The 12,418-nt window shown below is 36.2% G+C and overlaps 1 protein-coding gene across 3 annotated transcripts in view; it reads left to right on the top strand.

Moving 5' to 3' along the window:
- NUCB2 (nucleobindin 2) overlaps positions 1-5,328 on the top strand; it is a 56,478-nt gene extending 51,150 nt beyond the window's left edge. For 2 of the 3 annotated variants that reach the window (XM_041730282.1, XM_041730281.1), the window contains exons 12-14: positions 4,233-4,403; positions 4,679-4,760; positions 5,181-5,328. In XM_041730282.1, the coding sequence (XP_041586216.1) occupies positions 4,233-4,403; positions 4,679-4,760; positions 5,181-5,188 (261 nt within the window). In that variant the 3' untranslated portion in view covers positions 5,189-5,328. Of the gene's footprint in view, positions 1-4,232; positions 4,404-4,678; positions 4,769-5,180 lie in introns of those variants that run through there. The other variant, XM_041730283.1, reaches the window with a different exon arrangement.
- Positions 5,329-12,418: the final 7,090 nt, after the last annotated feature.

The following is a 12,418-nucleotide window of genomic DNA, read 5'->3' as shown; positions in this document are numbered from 1 at the left end:
TTCATTCTTATTAGTTTCCATGAATCTTTTTAATTCTTCTCTAATTTCCTGGTTGACCCTTTCATCTTTTAGCAGGATGGTCCTTAACCTCCACGTGTTTGAAATCCTTCCAAACTTCTTGTGATTTAGTTCTAATTTCAATGCATTATGGTCTGAAAATATGCAGGGGACAATCCCAATCTTTTGGTATCGGTCAAGACCTGATTTGTGACCCAGTACCACATACACATTTTTATTTTTTATTTTTATTTTTTTAAAATTTTTTATTTATGATAGTCACAGAGAGAGAGAGAGAGAGGCGCAGAGACACAGGCGGAGGGAGAAGCAGGCTCCATGCACCGGGAGCCTGATGTGGGATTCGATCCCGGGTCTCCAGGATCACGCCCCGGGCCAAAGGCAGGCGCCAAACCGCTGCGCCACCCAGGGATCCCACATACACATTTTTAAAAGAATAGTTGAGAGGTAGCAGCCAGAAGAGAGTGAAAAAAAAAGTCATTTTCTATACAAAATATAAAAGATGACCATTTCGATTAGATTTTTTTCTCTTCTTTTTCAATTAGATTTTTAGTTGTCCAAAAAATAGTCTGAGATAGTGTGGCTGACTGTCCCGGTGTAGCCAAGACTAGGAGTTTCATGGGATGTGGAAGTTTTTGGTGCTAAAATGAGCACAGTCCCAGGATGACAGTGTATCACCTTAGTTTGAGGTTAAAGAGGTCAGCTTTTTTTGTCTTATTTTTTTTCTAATATTTGTTATATTTTTGGGCTTTGGTGAAGAAGAAGAATTCCTAGGTATTTGAACATGCATTCCCATTATTGCTTCTGGTGAACTAGATCAGTAGATAATTATGTACTATTTTTCATTTTTAAAAATATTTTATTTATTTATTTATGAGAGACACACAAAGAGAGAGGCAAAGACACAGGCAGAGTGAGAAGCAGGCTCCATGCTGGGAGCCCGATGTCAGACTTGAACCTGGAGATCAGAGATCATTCCTGAGCCAAAGGCAGGTGCTCAATCACTGAGCCATTCAGGCATCCCTACACTATTTTTCATTTTAACATAATTTTAGATTTACAAAAAAGTTATAAGAATATTCAAGGAATTCCTGAATTCCTTCCCCAGATTTCCCATTTTATTGTAGTTATTTTCTCTCTGTTTTTAATCTGTATGTGTGTGTATTATATATAACATACATAATTTTTGGGGGAGTAAGTTGCACCTGATGCTGCTTTAACCTTAAACACTTGAGTGTGTATTTTTTGCAAGCAAGGATTTATCTTGCATAATCACAGCAAAATTATTTATGGCTACACACATAATACACACATAATACTCTTTTCCAGTCTCTTGACTTTACTGAGATTTTTGTTAATTTTCCTAATACTGTCCTTTATAGCAGAAGAAAATCCAGGATCATAATCTGAATTTAGTTGTAATGTTTTCCTAGTCTCCTTTATTTTTTTTTAAACTTTTTTTTAAAATTTTTATTTGTTTATGATAGTCACACACAGAGAGAGAGAGAGAGAGAGAGAGAGGGGGCAGAGACACAGGCAGAGAGAGAAGCAGGCTCCATGCACCGGGAGCCCGACGTGGGATTCGATCCCTGGTGTCCAGGATCGCGCCCTGGGCCAAAGGCAGGCGCTAAACCACTGCACCACCCAGGGATCCCTCCTAGTCTCCTTTAATCTACAACAGTTCCTGAGTCTTTGTATCACATGGCATTCATATTTAAAAGGAATACAAGCCAATTATTTTGTAGAATATCCCTCAGTTTGAGTCAATCTGCTGTTTCCTCAGGATTCCTACTTTTGGTAGGAGTACCACCAAAGTGACGCTGAGAGCATCATATCATGAAGCATATGCTGCTGGTTATTCTCATAACTGGCAATGTTAATTTTGATTATTTGGTTAAGATGGTATCTACTAGGTTTCCTCACTATTTTCTCTTTTGTAATTTAAATAGTATTTTGTCTAACCTCCCATACTGCCAGAATCACTCAACGGTATTTCTAAATACAAAAATATTTCTAAATACTAATTGTAAGAATTACTTTGGTAGTTTAACTTTTCTCAGGGCTAGACATCCATTCTTTTACTATTGGTTTTAGAAAGTGCTGCTATAAATATGTTTTTATATAAAGCTTCTTTTGTGTTTAGGGTTATTTTATAGGATAGATTCTCAGGGACACCTGGGTGGCTCAGCGGTTTGGTGCCTGCCTCTCTCTCTCTCTCTCTCTCTCTGTGTCTTTCATGAATAAATTTTAAAAAAAGATAGATTCTCAATGTAGCACTACCAAGACCAAGGGAATCTTTTTAGGGCAGTTGATATATTTTGTGAAAGTATTTTTTGAAAGAATTGTACCAACTTACATTACCAACATTACCACTGTTTTTTAAAAAAGGGAGTCTTTGAGGGTATACTTTGAGATTCATTATCTACTAATTTTAGCATGCATTGATGATCGTAGCCAGAATTAGTTATTACAATGTCTGTTGACAAATGGTGATTTTCTACTCATTATTCCTTCTTCATTTATTAGTTGGCTTTCTACAGCAAAGGAAAGTTATCTCTTCCCCCATTTCTGTTTGAGTGTAGATTCATGGCTTCTTATTTTATTCAGTAAGCTTTAATCCTTAGTATCATTATTTACATTTTTTTTCATTATTTACTTTGATGTTCAAATCACCCCAGATTTGGCTAGTGAGAATTTCTTCAAACTGGCTTTTTTTTTTTTTTTAAGATTTAATTTTTTTATTCATGAGAGACACAGAAAGAGGCAGAGGGAGAAGCAGGCTCCATTCCATGCAGGGAGCCTGACGTGGGACTCCATCCCGGGTCTCCAGGACCACCCTCTGGGCTGAAGGCAGCGCTAAACTGCTGAGCCACTCGGGCTGCCCTCAAACTGGCTTTTGTATCCTTTTGGCATGTTACCTATTCTTTGAGTACTTCCTTACTTTTTAGCATAATAAGATGTTCAAGGATCATCTTGTTCTTTCTCCATCCCACCTCTGGAATCAGCCATTTTTCTGAGGAGCATTGGTTCCTTTTAGGGAGATTGTTATCACACTAGAATCTAGACACTGGATGTGTTCCTTGCTATCAGTGTCTTTACTTCTTGCTTTGTCAGATAACAGAGTTGGATAATTTAAAAACATTTAAAAGTGTGAGTATATATATATATATGTATATATTTATATTTATATTTGTATTTATATTTGTATTATGTATATGTGTGTGTGCATGTATTACATACACAGATACACTTACATTCATATTCATCTTGATATATTTAGACATCAATATATATTAAAACTTAATGAGCTCATTAAGGCTCCTGGGTGGCTTAATTGGTTAGGCATCTACCTTTGGCTCAGGTCATAATCCCAGGGTCTTGTGATTGAGCCCCATGTGGGGCTCCCTGCTCATTGGGAGGTCTGTTTCTCCCTCTCCCTCTGCTGTCCCCCCTCCCGCCATGCTCTCTCTCTCAAATAAATAAATAAAATCTTAAAAAAACAAACAAACATAATGAGTTCACATTGATACCTCCTTAAATTTCAGTTCAATGCCTCCAATTTCAGTACAACATTCTATTTCTTCCTTTTTCTATATTTCAGATGGAAACTGGCTCCTATTTTCCACAGTATTATTCCACTTATTTCCTCAATCCTAGGGTGTACCATGTTTCAGGTTGCTAAACACTGCAAAATAAGAATTTATTTTTTGTTTAGATTCACCGTTGTTTTTAGCCTGAGCATATAGTCTGAGTACTATAATCAAAAGTTTCTTGGGTTAGTTCTTTTTTTCCTTTCTCCTTTCTGTTTTATTCACTTAAAATAAAAGTATAATTTATTTTCTTATGTTTATACTCAATTTGGGGAGTTTTCCTATCCTTGTGGATTTTTTTTTTTTTGAGTATGTGAAACACAGACATGTTTCTAAAAATCAAACCTGCACAAAAAAGGTGTATTCAGAGAAGTGTGATTTTCTTTCTCCCTGGCATTCTCTCTGTCCTTTCTACCCAGTTCTCTTTGTTGTTCTTTAGGTAGCCTTGAGTTTTTCCTTTTGTTCAAATAAATACATAAATATGTATTTTCTTATTTCCCCTTTCTTACCGAAAAAGGATAGTACTATGGATACACTTGTACTTTGATAATCGTAGAATTTTAAGGCTGAATCAAACCTTGTTGTGTATCCAAGATTATTCTTGCCTTATTTTTTTTTTTCTTTTAGACAATGGATCAGCAACAGTTCTTCACAGAGGAAGAACTGAAAGAATATGAAAATCTTATCTCTTTACAAGAAAATGAACTCAAGAAAAAGGCAGATGAACTTCAGAAACAAAAGGAAGAGCTACAGCGTCAGCATGACCAACTTGAGGCTCAGAAGCAAGAGTATCATCAGGTGGTATTTTATAAAGTGATTGTGGCATTAAAAAGAATTTTAGGTGCTTAGCTAAAAGCAAAGTGTTTTTATAATGTAATATTTCAATGTACTATTAGCTATAGTATTTTAAATTTTAGTATTTTTAAAACTGCTTTGTTGAATATTAATCTAATTTTAGGGTTTGAATATCTCATTCTGGAAAAACAATTTTCACTTAGTTTGTTGCAATTTGTCAAAGGTTACGAGAAAATAAAAGAATACTTACTTTTAAGACGTTCTTTTCCCATTTATAGGTTGTACAGCAGATGGAACAAAAAAAATTAGAACAAGAAATTCCTCCATCAGGGCCTGGTGGAAAATTGAAGTTTGAGCCACGTATGTAACTTTGTGTTTTTGTTGTTGTTGTTGTTTGAGGAAATTAAAAAAATTGAAGAAATTGAAATCTACATTTATTACAGATATAATTTCAAATCATTAATACCTATGGTATTTTCTATATATTTGTAGAAATAGCATCACTGGTACTACAGAAAAATGAAAAATTTTCTAAGATGTCTATGCATCAGCGCATTGCAAAAGCTGTGTAATTTGATAGCTACATTTATGGTGAAATAAATTATTTCAACATTATTCACAATTGTTTCTAATCAGTTAATATTGTCAGAGAACATGATTTTTTAATTGTAATCTATGTTTAGCTAAGTGTATTTTTAAAATGCTTTATATTTACGTGTTTGTGTGTGTGTGTGTGTGTGTGAAGCTTCAGAATGAGAGCATTTTTTTTTTTTCAAACAGTCATTTAAAGTCCGAAGACCACCAGAACTTGGAAGAAAACTGTTAAATCAGCATCTGTGTCATCTCTTTACCACCCTTCCTCTTTTTCCTGCTCAATAAATATTTTAAATCATATATGGAATAAAGGAAGATATTTTGTAAATGAGAACACATCTTTTAAGGACATGGATATTGAAGGATTGAAGCCCACCAGAACCAGGAAGAATATAAACTCAGTGTCTGCTCTCACTCTCATACCTCTCTTCCTTTTTATTTGCTCTCCTTTAATGATTTAATTAAGTAGCCATAATTATGCCATAATTTAATGGAACTTACTTCCTTAACTGTTTAAGTGAGAAAGCTCTGGATTGCTTTTAAAGTAAATTTATATTGTTGTCACTTCCTCATGAAGACAGTCTCTTATAGGTGCTTATCATCCCCTCTCTATGAAAGTCTCTTTGATGTTAATAATTCTTCTCCTAAGACCACACTTTTCTCCCCAGTGTTTCCTGGTAACTTCTTCCTACTTCCAGCAACCTTAACTGCTAGAAATTCTTCTACTGAATAGCTTTTGCTACCACTTCAGGTCATTTTTTGTTCGTGTTTTTGCTTCCTACTCTGTTACTTAAGGTCAGGTTCTGCTACATATAACAGAAAAACCAAAGATTACAGTGTTTCAAACTAAATACGAATTTCCCCCTCTTATATAAAGGTAGGTGGTGTCGAGGTTCCTACCTCTCTGCTCTGTTATCCTGAGTGCATGAATTTTATCCTCCGGTTACCTCATTCTCACTGTCCAAGATTGCTTTTGGAGGCAGTGGGGAAGGGGAGGAAAAGGAATTTTCCCCAGTTGAATCAGCTTCCTGGAGGACCACACAGCCTTTGAACTTACATCTCATTGGCCATGTAGTTAAAGAAACTGAGAAATCCATGTGGCATTGGGACCAGCTAAAAGTTAGGATCTTTAAAGAAGGAGGTCATATTTAGTAAGCAGCTTTTAGTTTTAACCCAGACAGCATTATTAGCTACCTATATATCTGTTACACTCGTTGGAAACATAGAAAACACTCACTTGCCCTGCTGCAAAAGAAAATCCCCCAAATCCAATCCATTATTGCATATAGCTCAAAGACCATGATATGCTTGTATAGTCTCCTCTGTCAGGTTAGGACGTGGCACCTAATGTTCTGGCCATCTACACCTTGCCACTATCTAAAACAGCAAGGTGTCTGCCTCGTGAGTACCAAATGCATAATGGTGGGATAGGTACAGGATAACTGCAATAAAACCAACCTTTCAGAAGAGGGGAAAATAGCAGCCACTGATCCATAACACTTAAAAGAACTGCTTGGCAAAAATAGCAAGGTCTCTCTGCTCCGTCTATAAATATATTCCTTGGTTTTCACAGTGGGCAACCTGATTCGCTTTTGTGGGAGGAAATCCCTTGTCTAATGTCCTCAGGGGCCCTTGTTGCTGCCTTCTAGGAATTTCTTATTGCCCATTAGTTTTCAAGGACATGTTTGCTGGGCATTGGAAAGTGTGCTGGTCTTGGGGGCTGGACAGCTTTAGTACTTTACTTCCTGTTTTGGTGGGCTTAGGGCATTGGAGACTGTTTTAGATAGTTAGAGGCTGTCACAGGCTAGGTTTCGGGTTTGTGTTTGTGTTTGTTTTGTTTGGCAAAAAGTTTCCCTAAAAACTTAGTATGTATCTATCTGATCTTTTTCAATTATTACCATTAGTAACCACAAAAATCTTGTCAGGACACAGTTTTTAACAAAGAACATCTTTTCCTTGCTGGCTTCTGTGTTCTCTCTCTCCCCTTGGGTCTCAAAGGAATGGTACCTACTTGGAACCATTTTAAAGTGTAGGCTTGGATGGGATGGCAACAGTCTGAGATCTGATCTCTTTCCTTAGGATGGCTCCCATTACTTGGCAGAAAATTCTTAAGGGAAGGTTCTTGAAAAAGGTTGAGGAAGCTTTTTAGCAACTTCTTCAGAACCTTTATTTATAACTGTCTTCAGTCTGGAATATGGTAGCAGCTGACTTTTTCAGTTCTTCAGGGTTCTAAATTTGGAACTTTGTCCATTTATTTTGTAGAGAGCCATTCCATCAGCAAAGCTATATTCTTTTCCATGTGTGCCGTCTTGTTAACCTTAGCCTGACTCACATCTCTCCTGTAGGACTTTGCTGAAAGAGGCTAGAAGCAGCCCACACACATGCTAGCATTCTGAAGTTCTATCACTACTTCCTCTAGTATCTTAACCTTTACTGGCATGAGGTCTCACTGCGCAAAGCCCTACCTCCTCAACTAAGTTAACTCCATATTTAAGATCCTTTTACTAACTGTACCTTACTTCTAGCTACCAAATTCTGTATAGGTCAGGAATCCTGGTTGTAGATAATGGAACCTCCTTTAGTTATTAAACAGACGGGGGACTGATTAAGGGGTGCACATAGCTCACAAAATATTTGGGAAGGCAGATGAAATAGAACCTAGGTGGAGCTCATCAGAACTATATCACAAGAGTGCGCTGCCAAAGAAGCTACTGCTTTGGGAACAATCAAGAAGCTATCTGCCAAATCAAGAAGCCTGCTGGATTAAGGAAGCTGTGAACAGTTGCCAGCTCTAGAACTGTACCACCTCTGCCGTGTTTTGTGTTGGCAAAAGCGGACACCTCCTGTGCTGCTTCTCTCCCCAAGTAACTTGGTTTTGAGCAGAAGTCTCAAGTGAGTGCATCTGATTGACAGGACCAGTCATATCTGGAACCCTAGCTACAAGGGCGGTTGGGAAGTCATAATATTTAACTTTACTACCTCTAGTGCAGGAAGGCATGTTTAGAGCTGTTAATTGAGGCAATCTGTTGTAACACCTTATAATTTTACATTGTGTCTCTTAACATTAATAATTTTTAAATCTCTTAGTCCTCATTTTACAAATTTTTAAAATAATCACTGCATACTCCAAAAATACCTAAGATTTTTTTTTTTCTTAAATCATGCATCCTAAAATTAAATGTAGCAATCAGGGAAAATTCTGCTTACATACAACTTTAAAAATTTTTTTTAATTTTATTTATTTATGATAGGCACACAGTGAGAGAGAGAGAAGCAGAGACATAGGCAGAGGGAGAAGCAGGCTCCATGCACCGGGAGCCCGATGTGGGATTCGATCCCGGGTCTCCAGGATCGCGCCCCGGGCCAAAGGCAGGCGCCAAACCGCTGCACCACCCAGGGATCCCTGCTTACATACAACTTTAAAAAAACATAAAATCACTCAATAGAGTAATGCTGTGTTTCTTTAGAGATGGAGAAGGATTACTATTCCTACTGTTTAAATTGTAGGAAACATTAAAAAATGGTCTGGCATATCCTTTTGTTGATGATTCTATCTATAAGAAACTATGATAAGACAGGGATTCATTCAGGATAAACTCTTTTTTTCACTCAATCAGAAAGTGATTGGAGACAACAATATTGTACTAGGATTACACAATATGATAAATATGGATACATTATGATCATATGAGAATATATAAATGTATCAAAATAACGTGTTGTACATCACACATTTACGTGATGTTATATGTCAAATATATTCAGTTAGAAATATAAATGGCAGTCGAGATGGCTCAGCGGTTTGGCGCCACCTTCAGTCCAGGGCGTGATCCTGGAGACCCGGAATCGAGTCCCATGTCGGGCTCCCTGCATGGAGCCTGCTTCTCCCTCTGCCTGTGTCTCTGCCTCTCTCTGTGTCTCTCATGAATAAATAAAATCTTTAAAAAATATATATAAATGGAGACTTTAGAGATGTTTCTTAAAATGATCTTTTGGCATGAGTAATAATAGGTAAATATTGCTATAGACACATCTCACAGTTTCCAGCAAATTATTATAAATTATATTATTAAAAAAAGAATTGGGAGCACCTGGGTGGCTCAGATGGCTAAGCATCTGCCTTGGGCTCTGGTCATGCTCTCTGAGTCCTGGGATCAAGCCCGGAGTCACTAGAGTTCTCTACCCATCAGGGAGTCTGCTTCTCCCACTCACTCTGTCCCTACCACTGCTTGTGCTCTCTCTCTCTAATGAATAAATAAAAACCTTTAAAACAATTAAAAAAAAAAAAGAATTGTTAGCCCAAGATTATCTATGGACTTAAGGAATTCCAGTTCTTATGAGTATTGGGCATTTATGAGCAAATACTGTTTCTTACAGAGTTGCTAATAGTATTCTTTACAGCTCTGTAGAAAGTATTGGTCCCCCCCAAAAAAATTTTAAAAAAAAGTATTGGTCCTGTGTTTAATTTATACCATTCTTCCTTTAAAAAAATTTTTTTAAAAAAGATTTATTTATTTTAGAGAGAAAGAGAGCACATGAGTGTGGGGAGGGGCAGAGACAGAGGCAGAAGGAGAGAATCTCAAGTCGACTTCCCACTGAGCTTGGAGCCCAGCATGGCTCCATTCTTCTTAACACTTTTTGGTATTCAGCAGTCTTTGGTTTAGCTGCCTTAGTAGTATATATTAGTAATTGGGGATTTTGTTTTGCATATGAATTTTCATGAAGCATATAAATTGTATACTTAGGGATATATAATTAACATTAGATTTTAAAAGATGATAGTCTTCTAGAATATTTGATGCTTGCTAAAAGAAACTATAGTTTAGAAGCAGTGGTAAAAAAATTCTTTGAGATATGGCTCTACGGTTTTTTTTTTTCTAACATGTGTTTATAACAGCATTCTTTTCTAGCTATTTGAACAGATTTGTATCACCAAAGCCTAAATGCACATTTGTTTTTCACAGGAAGAAAAATATAAAGAAAATGTTAATATTTCATGAGGATGTGTGTTTTTTATGATAGTCTAATAAAAGAGGGTGTGAGAAATTATTTTCTTTAGGAAGAAATTTTGACAAGTCTAGTTCTGGTTAGTGCCTAAAATTTAATCTTTGTTTTTTAGCCATGCGATACAATGCAGAAGGAGTTGAAACAGAGCCAGAGTTGGATGATGAGCTTCATCGTTTTCATGTCAGATTTTTATTACCTGATGAATCACTTCCACCTTTAACCACTGGTGCCTCTACTTAATACTTCAGTTCTTCTTTTTTTTTTTCTTTAATTAAAGAGACTAAGATATATTGAGTAAAGTGCAAAGTGAACTTTTTTTGTTCCCTGTGATATGAAAGACTGTAATGACAACTTGCTTTCAAGGTGTGAGATTTGAGGGAAATCTGGTCTTTGCTTTTTTTTTTTTTTTAACACAATGTCATTATCACGATTGCAATCTTTACTTACTCAAGTTTATTAAATGAGTACTTAGCTATGGATTAATACTCATCTCTTAGACAATCCAAGAACTGAGCCAGAACAACAGTAGCAGCAAGTGGTAAAGACACCAAATTGAAAAATTTGAATTTGTGGTTACTAGCACTAACACCTCTTTATTGAGACAAAAGCAAAGCAGAGCAAAAGCAAAACCAATAAAACCTTTGATTTAACTTTAGGAATTTAGGTTTTTCCCCCAATATTGCCTATAGAATTATGTAGAAAAAACTCCTGCATTTCATGTTTACAGATGGCTACAGATTTCCCTGCAGAGCCTTTTAGCTTACATTTTAATTGGTATTAGTCATATTCTCAACGAATGCCATGTACCAGCTTGGTTGTTAGCCAGCCCTTGGCAGTGTATTTTTCCCTACATTTAACTTCAAAGCTGTGCATGCTTGTAAACAAATTTTGTTTTGTTTTATAATCTATTGGAAGCAATAGATTTGACTTTTGCTGTGCAAATTTCCTTATCTCTTTTTGCTTTATCCTTATCAATAAGTATATTTTCCAAGATTTCCAGGATTATGAATGTAGATCTTATAATTAAAGTATTAAAATACTTTATGTTTCTTATAATTTTGCTGCTCCATGGAATTTAAAAATGGGTAATGATTTATTTCCACATGCTGTTAAAGTTTTGACTTGTCTGAGGGCTTTAGAAGTGAGAGAGAAGAAGTAAGATTCCATCTAGTTCTCTTTGCCTTCTCTTATGAATCATTGTATTAAAATGTTATTTTGGGGGCAGCCCCGGTGGCGCAGCGGTTTAGCGCCGCCTGCAGCCCAGGGCGTGATCCTGGAGACCCTGGATCGAGTCCCACGTCGGGCTCTCTGGGTGGAGCCTGCTTCTCCCTCAGCTTGTGTCTTGGCCTCTCATTCTCTGTGTGTGTGTCTCTATGAGTAAATAAATAAAATCTTTAAAAAATAAAAAAAAATAAAATGTTACTTTTGTTCAATTTAGTCTACCTTAAATGTAGATTTTTAGTGATATGAGAGTGTCATTTAACTAAATTCCTGCCTTCATTTTAGATTCCCTGTGTGTAATATGAAACCCATGTACAGCCTTGCCATTCTATATTTGTTTTGTACCACTGTTTTACCTAGTTTACTATTCACTATTACCCTTCAGTTGTTTAAGTGATTTGAGTTTGCTCTACTTTTGAATTTTACCCTTTCTGTTCTTGGTATTGCTACTTTGTAAATATTTCCTTATTAGTGTAGTGATGATGTCTTATAGATCTTTTTCCTTTTTAAAACATTTGCCATGGCTCTTACTGTTCAAACATTTTTGTGATAGTAGTGAAGCATGTTTGTCAAACACAGCAGTTTAAAACTCCTAACATCTTCTTGTACTATAGCATTGAGCAATGTATCTTACAGTTTGTAATCATAATTTTTTTCTGATGAACTCTCAGTTCTAATTCTATATACATTTCTTGTTTCCTTTGATGTGTATGTATTTTCACTTTTTGATATTTATAGCAAGTTTCATTGAGATTCATGATTGATATTGGGGAAAAGAAAACCACATTGGCACAAGTTAGCTATTTAGGTAAGCAGGCAGTCATTCCTACAGAGGTTTCCGAGCACTGTGGAGAGTAACTCTAACCCTAAAGAAAATTTCTAACTCATGAGTGTGAGTTCCTAACTCTTCTTCCAGAGTGAACCAGCTTATGGAGCAAATGCATAGCATTCAGACTCTGATGAATGTCACTTGTCCAAGTTTTAAGCTTTTTTTTGTACCCTCCTTAAGTAATAATAGTTAAAAAAAATACTTTGTGCATTCCAGCAGACACTTTGTCTTACAGTTGTTAATAAAGGGGAAAAAATTTTAATTGTAAAAGACTAGGACATGAGTTTCACAATTTCTGATTAGAAGAGAAGTAGCACAGTTTTTTGTATTCATTATTTTTGCCTGGATGATCTGAGTTTTGTGTTTA

This window comes from Vulpes lagopus, chromosome 15 (assembly GCF_018345385.1).
Source record: "Vulpes lagopus strain Blue_001 chromosome 15, ASM1834538v1, whole genome shotgun sequence".
Lineage (NCBI taxonomy): Eukaryota > Metazoa > Chordata > Mammalia > Carnivora > Canidae > Vulpes > Vulpes lagopus.
This window is presented reverse-complemented; position numbering and strand designations above follow the sequence as displayed.